The 7,350-nt window shown below is 48.1% G+C and overlaps 1 protein-coding gene across 1 annotated transcript; it reads left to right on the forward strand.

Moving 5' to 3' along the window:
• The first annotated feature begins 2,703 nt into the window (after positions 1–2,703).
• NDUFB4 (NADH:ubiquinone oxidoreductase subunit B4) lies at positions 2,704–6,958 on the forward strand. Its single transcript, XM_035097422.3, has 3 exons — positions 2,704–2,903; positions 4,361–4,507; positions 6,820–6,958. Exons 1-3 carry the CDS (start codon positions 2,712–2,714, stop codon positions 6,880–6,882), a joined length of 402 nt encoding a protein of 133 aa, XP_034953313.1. The 5' UTR covers positions 2,704–2,711; the 3' UTR covers positions 6,883–6,958.
• The last annotated feature ends 392 nt before the right edge of the window (positions 6,959–7,350 follow it).

Raw genomic sequence — 7,350 nt, forward strand, 5'->3', positions numbered from 1 at the left:
CATTCTTCTTTGGTGATCACTCATAGCTGAGTAAGATTGTCTTCCATGAGCAAAGTCTTAACAGTGAGTCCATAAATGACTGTGGAAGCCCCTGGATCCACGTGTCCTTTCATGTAGGGACATAGGTTTCCAGGTGGGAGTTGATCACAGTGAGGGTTTTCCAAGCATGCCTTCCTCTTAGCTCATTTCTCCCTTTCATCCTGAGTTCAAGTGTCTTCAAAGCCCATGACACCTTTGGTAAAGGCTGTTCTCCAATTGGAGCTCTCGCAGGCAAGTGTTTCTCAGTTGTCGGTGTTTATACTACATTTTTAAAGATTTACCTTGAGAGAGTCTTTCAACCCCTTTTGTTGACCACCAGCATTACAGTTTCCATTTTTAAGTTTGGAATAGAGGAGTTGCTTTGGAAGACGACAATCAGGCATCCGCACAAGATGGCCAGTCCAACAAAGTTGATGTTGAAAAATCATTGCTTCGTCACTGGTGATCTTTGCTTCTTCCAGTACACTGGCATTAGTTCGCCTGTCTTCCCAAGGGATTTGTGAAAATTTTCGGAGACACCCTTGATGGAATCTTTCAAGGAGTCGGAGATGGCATTTAGAAGTGGTCCACATTTCACAAGCATAAGGTATTCATTAAGCCACATTGGCTCACAATGGGTTGAATTAATGTTCACCTGCTCTTTCAGTGATACAAGTTCTGCAAGGTTCAAGAGGCATTGTCAGCAGGTGGCTGGGATTTGCATGCAGGGAAACTGGGCCCATCGCACACCACTTCCATTCCCAGCCCGTGGCACATACCAATTTTAGCCATACCACAAGAAAGAAGATTCCACCTAAACATTAGGAAGAACTTCCTGACAGTAAGAGCTGTTCGACAGTGGAATTTGCTGCCGAGGAGTGTGGTGGAGTCTTCTTCTTTGGAGGTCTTTAAGCAGAGGCTTGACAGCCATCTGTCAGGAATGCTTTGATGGTGTTTCCTGCTTGGCAGGGGGTTGGACTGGATGGCCCTTGTGGTCTCTTCCAACTCTATGATTCTATGATTCAATAGTATAGGACAGGGGTCCCCAAACTAAGGCTCGGGGGCCAGATGCGGCCCAATCGCCTTCCAAATCCGGCCCGCGGACGGTCCGGGAATCAGCATGTTTTTACATGAGTAGACTGTGTCCTTTTATTTAAAATGCACCTCTGGGTTATTTGTGGGGCCTGCCTGATGTTTTTACATGATTAGAATGTGTTTTTATTTTAAATGCATCTCTGGGTTATTTGTGGGGCATAGGAATTCGTTTATATATATTTTTCAAAATATAGTCCGGCCTCCCACAAGGTCTGAGGGACAGGTGGACCGGCCCCCTGCTGAAAAAGTTTGCTGACCCATGGTATAGGACCTTTCCACACAGAAGGTCCAGGTTCAAGCCCTGGCCTATCCAGGCAAGACTGGGAATGTCCCTAATCTTGCTGCTTATGCTCCTCCTGCTTCAATCCTCTTCTGGTCCTGGGAGACAGTAGAGGGGACAGGAGGAGGAGGGGGGGAGGAGGGGGAGGAGGAGGAGGTGGTGTGGAAGCCCCTGATTCTGCACCCGTTTGCCCAATCTCTCCCTCCTGCACGCATTCTTCACTCTCCAATCCTGCAGCTTCTCCTGCCTCTGATTCTCGGCTGTTCCAGGCTCACCCAGATCACGGGTCCCTTCTATTAAGTCAGTCCTCAACCCCCCTTCTCCCGGTGTCCACTCCTCAGTGTCCAGCCAGTCCCTGACCCCCTTCCACAGCAAATCAACAGCAGTATATAAATACCTGCCAGGGAGCCCAATCATTCAGAGGAAAGGTCACACGGCTGTCTCTATCTCTGTGACCTCATGTCACACCTACTTAGAGCACACAAGGGGGAATTTTTGGTGGTGATAACTATGGAAGAGGGGTACTTGGCACAATGAGATAAGCACAAATATAGGAAGAGCACATTGCTAATACTTTTTTTAAAAAAAATATCAAATACTTTAAAAAATATATCAAAATTAAAGCTGAGAATTGGGGGAATTGTGGATTTTTTTTGTGGGGGAGGATGCAGCAGCAGTGACGACAGATGCAAATAATTCATCCAGTTTCTCTGCTGTCTCCTTCTCCTTTTGCGCACCTTCATTCCTTGTTGAGTTATGCAGCAGATCACTGCACAAAGACCACTTTCTGCCTCATCTACCTGCAATATTCGCAGCTGACTACCTTGCAGGGCTGTCGTAGGCCACCCTGCCTCAGCCCCTGCTCCCCTACCCTACAACATGGAATAGTATAGTGGAAATATTGGGCTTTGATGGCATTAGCAACTTGTATAGAAGGGACAATTTTTAAAAAATGTTTTAAACTAAAAAAGTGAATGTTTCATGAGAACTAAGCCCTGAGTTTATTTTATTTTATTTTATATGGCACAAAACTCCTCTGCTGACTCTGATTGTAGGGGGTGTTGGGTGGAAAATAACCCAACCATAGAGAAATCTATTCTGAGATCTCACTTTCTGAAAATGGCTTTCCCTTTTCTTTTTTAGGCATTCGAACCCGGAAACCTCCCATGCTGGAAAACGAGGCCGCTTAGTGCCCCTCCCTCCATCCCTCCGATTTCTTATCTCTGCGGCAGAGGCGAGAGGCAGCGCTTCCGGGTCAAAGGGCCGGGGAGGCGGGGCTTTGACCTTGGCTGCCCGTTCCATCCCAGCCGCTCTCAAGATGGCGGAGCCCCCTTCGTCCGGCTTCAAGTACAAACCCGCACCCCTCTTCCCGCTGCCACCGCAGCTGGACCCGGCCACTTATGACGCGTCGCCGGAGAAGCGCGCGGCCGAGGCCGAGCGCGTGGCCATCCGCTCCCGCCTCAAGCGCCACTACCTACTGGAGCTCAATAATCCCCATCGAACCACCTTCGTGAGTAGCCGCGGGGGCAAGTGAGGGGTTCCTCCATCCAGGCCTGGGGGCCGTGGCGGCGGCGGGGCAGGCAGCGCTTCCCCTTGAGTTTCCCAAACTTGGTGTTGGGGGGTGTCCTCCAGTTGCGGCTAGACTACAACTCCCATCACTCACTCCTGACCACTGATTCTGGTAATCCAACCGCAACAAGAGGCACAAGTTTGGGAAACACTGGTTTAAGGCCTTGGAGGCCCCTAAGCCCACCTTAAAATGAGCGCAAGAGAAGGGAACTTGAGGGGGAGAACGTTTTTTGAACGTCAGCTGCAGGTAACAACAACAATAGCAACAACAACTATTATTGTTATTATTATTTATTACTTATACCGTGCCCATCTGGCTGCCCCCCCCCAAGCCACTCTGGGCGGCTCCCAACAGAATATTAAAAACACGATGAAACATCCCCGCTTTGAGCGGGATATTCCTTCCTCTTAAGTATGTTCTGTATGGGGATTGCCAAGTGCTTTATCATTTAAATACATACACACACACACACACACACACACGGGGTGTATGGGTGTAAGAGGAGGGGTATTGCCTCTGGTGGGAAACATGATGTGCTGTAGTTTGTCCACCTTTGGTCCCCACCCTGCACTCGGCTCTCACTTGTGGCGCCTAAAAGCTGTAGTTTGGGGACCCCTGGTCCAGGACCTCCATACACACTGCTCAGGCTTGAGCCCTGGAGAGGACACTTTAGTGCTGCTAATGCAGCAGTTTGACTTCACCCCCGGAGGTGCACTTCATTGTCTCTCAAGACAGATGGATGCCACACACACACACACAAAACACAAGCAGAGGTAGGTCCGTAGCTTAGTGGCTGGGGATCTGCTAATGTAAGCAAAGAGTCCCATTGCGCAGCAAAAAAACCCCAATCTACTATCACATTTCCAAAGCTAAGTAGGGTCTGCTGTGGTTTCATACTGGATGGCGGACCACACGTTGAGATTCCTGCATTGCTGAGGTTTGGACTAGATTACCCCTGGGGGTCCCTTCCAACTCTACAATTCTATAAATCCCCAACATCTCCAGGACGCCTGCCAGATGTTGCTGGGCTACAGCTCCCATCGTCTCAGGGCTAGTGGTCAGAGATGATGGGAGTTGCAGTCCAGGCTGAGGAAGGCTGGCACATAAACAGGACTGAGCTAGATGGACCAATGGTCTGACTCGGTGTCCTATGTTCCTTTCTGTTATAATTCACAATATTCAAGCCTATAATTCCCGCCTACCACCTGAAGGCTGAAGCAGCATAATGCAGGGGAAACAACCCCACTCCTATTATCTTCTGCATTTGCCTGTGGTGTGCACTTTGTGCCTAAGATGTACAGTAGATTACAAGTGTCAAGGTGAGAGCTGACATTACCTGGGTAGCGTTTGTTACAATGCACATTTGGGCAGATGTTCACTATCCTCTTCTGCTTTAGGAAGACCCTGCTGTGACTCGTTGGGTTTATGCCAGAATGTACAACGCCTATCCTAATTTCCGTGTCACCCCAAAAACTTCACTACTGGGAGCTGCTTTTGGACTAGGGCCCATTTTTTTCTGGTGGTATATCTTCAAAACGGAGAGGGTAAGGCTATAAGTATGTGATCTTAAACAACTGTGTAGTATGAGATCCAACTTGCTGCACAGGAACAGTTTAGGTTTTGTGAGAGGCATATCATATTGGGAAATATGCATTCTGCTTTATCACACCTTCCTCAGTCCCTTTCCTCTGTTATTTTTGTATCAATCTGGGGACTCTTGACAATTGACAACAATTCTGATTTTTGGGGGCATCCAAAACATTGGTTTCCATATTTCAGAAATGTTGTTCAATTAGCTTTTTTGTGGGAAAGCTCTTGATGTTCTTTCCTTTTATTTATACAAATAATTGTATAAATAAAAAGTGGCAGGTTATTGCAAAAAGAAAGCGGCTCAGTGAGTGGAGTAGGGGATTTAAAAACCCTGTAAACAGATGAAATCAAAAACAAAGTAATCAACCTTGCTCATCCATATAATTTTCATTGTGTAGCAATTGTTCTCCTGTTGCCATTTATTTATTTTTAGGATTTCTTGCCTGCCATTCACCTTAAGATTCAGGGAATGCTACAACAAAGCAACAATAAAATTTATAATTGAAAAAACCAAACACTTAATAAAACACCAAAAACACAATTTAAAATGTACACTAAAGGAAGTCCTTATAACTCAGCTGTCAGAAGCAGATGAAGAAGTGTGTCTTCAGCAAATGACAAAAGCTGTACAATAATGATGCTAAACATACCTCTTTGGGGATGGAATTCCACAATTGGGAGGCTGCAACAGATAATGCTCTTTCCTGGGTTAGCACTGCCTGGACTTCTGATGGTGCAGAATTACCAAGGCAGCCCTCTCTGCTGATTTTAACATCCAAGAGGAGGAAAACTTCCAGAAATTTGGGGCCCAATTAGTTTAGGGCTTTAAACACTAAGGATAATAATATCCTTGAACTGAGTCCAGGAACAAATTGGGAACTAGTGTGCCTGCTTCAGAACAGGAGTTATATGAGTTCTAAATCAGGCATAGGCAAACTCGGCCCTCCAGATGTTTTGGGACTACAACTCCCAGCATCCCTGACCACTGGTGCTGTTAGCTAGGGATGATGGGAGTTGTAGTCCCAAAACATCTGGAGGGCCGAGTTTGCCTATGCCTGTTCTCTATGGTACCCAGGAAGTAATCTGGCAGCTGCATTTTGGAGCAGTTGGAGATTTCACACCATCTTCAAGGACAGTCCCATGAAGAGTGCACTGCAGTAGTCCTGAAGGCCTCCCAAGGCCAAGTAATGAAGTGGCAATAGCTGGCTAATCAGCCATAGCTGAAAATAGTCACTGCTAACCACCAAGCCATCTAATCCTCCACTGATAACTGGATCCAGGAGTACCCTCAAGCTATAGCCTTCCTTTCAGAGGAGTGCAGCCTCTCCAAAACAGACTATCTCCTCAACTCTCACATTCTAGAACAACACTTCTGACTTTCTTTAAATTGCCCTGAAATTTTTAAATTGAAAGCGGGTGTAAAAATCCTATATAATAATATGCAAGTGTCTCTTCGTCCAGTCCCTGTGTCTGCGCTACTGCACATGTGCCCCACGGACACAGGGATTGGACGAAGAGGCACTTCGGAGAGGAGAGCTTGGTGCCCGCTTGGCCCGGTAGGGAGACGAGCCAGGCTGAGGCGACGAGGCGGGCAAGAGGACCGCTATGGCGACGCCCGTGAGGAGCCGCGAGGGGTGGCCGGAGCTGCCGGAAGGTGGGAGGAGGGGGTCCCGGCCAGAGGTGTCGCGCTCCTGCTGCTGCTGCTGGAGGAGGAGGAGGAGGAAGGAGCCCGGAGCTCGAGGCGGCCTCCCCAGCGGCCCCCTCGGCTCGATGCCTGCCGCCTCGGCCCGGGCCGCCCTCCTCAGCCCGCCGCCTACTCGGCCGCCTCCCCTACGGGGAGTAGGCTCACCGGCCCCGGGATCCACCCACCGCCGCCTCCTTTCCGCCCCTTGGCTGCCTGAGCCCCGACACCTCTTCTTCTCCCAGCGGCGCCCATGGTGGCAGGCAACCAAGGGGCGGAAGGAGGCGACGGTGGGTGGATCCTGAGCCGGCGAGCCTACTCCCTATAGCCGAGCGCCGGGGTTGCGATCTGGCCTTGCCGCTGCCGCGACACGCACTCTAGCACCCGTTATTTTAACGGGCTTCAAGATACTAGTATTTTAATAAAATAAAACGTTTACTCAGAAGTCTCATTCCTTGGGCTTAGTATCAGTAAGCGTTGCAGTCTTCTGCTAACTCTGTTGTCTTTGGGCATCAATTTTGTTAGAACATTTCTTTACCCTTGCTTAGATTGGTGATTTTTTCCCCCTGTTTTTGTTTTGCACAGGATAAAAAAGAAAAGCTCATACGGGAAGGCAAGTATGAGCAACCGTTCCCTATGTTCTATTAAGTGTCCTGTACCTGTTGCTGAAGGGGCTTGTACTCCGTCTCTAACCTATTTCAAAATAAATCTCAGTTAGAATCTGGTTTGTTTCCTTTGCATTTCAAGTGCAACATATATACCGTAATAAATCTTTTGCATGTGTGCGGAAATTTATTGTGTCACTACAGCTTGTAATTCTGCTTTCAAAAGATGGGTTTTCAGATGTCTTCACGTTTCCACAAATTACTGACCAGAGTGGGGTGCAAAGGCCAGGGACAGAGGAATATTGTTTGAACTAGTGAAGGGACAACTGATGTGAGGCCTGATTCTTAAATCTGATATTAGAGTTACCTCTACACAAGAGGCTACAGAATTCCAGAACCTTCTGTTTTCACGATAATGAGGTGACCTCCTCCTTTATGCCTTCCGTGGAATCAATTTGTGGAAATGTAGCTTTACCCATTTCAGATCTGAGACCTGAGCCTGACATTCGGC

This window comes from Zootoca vivipara, chromosome 15, assembly GCF_965207765.1.
Source record: "Zootoca vivipara chromosome 15, rZooViv2.hap1.1, whole genome shotgun sequence".
In the NCBI taxonomy this organism is placed as follows: domain Eukaryota; kingdom Metazoa; phylum Chordata; class Lepidosauria; order Squamata; family Lacertidae; genus Zootoca; species Zootoca vivipara.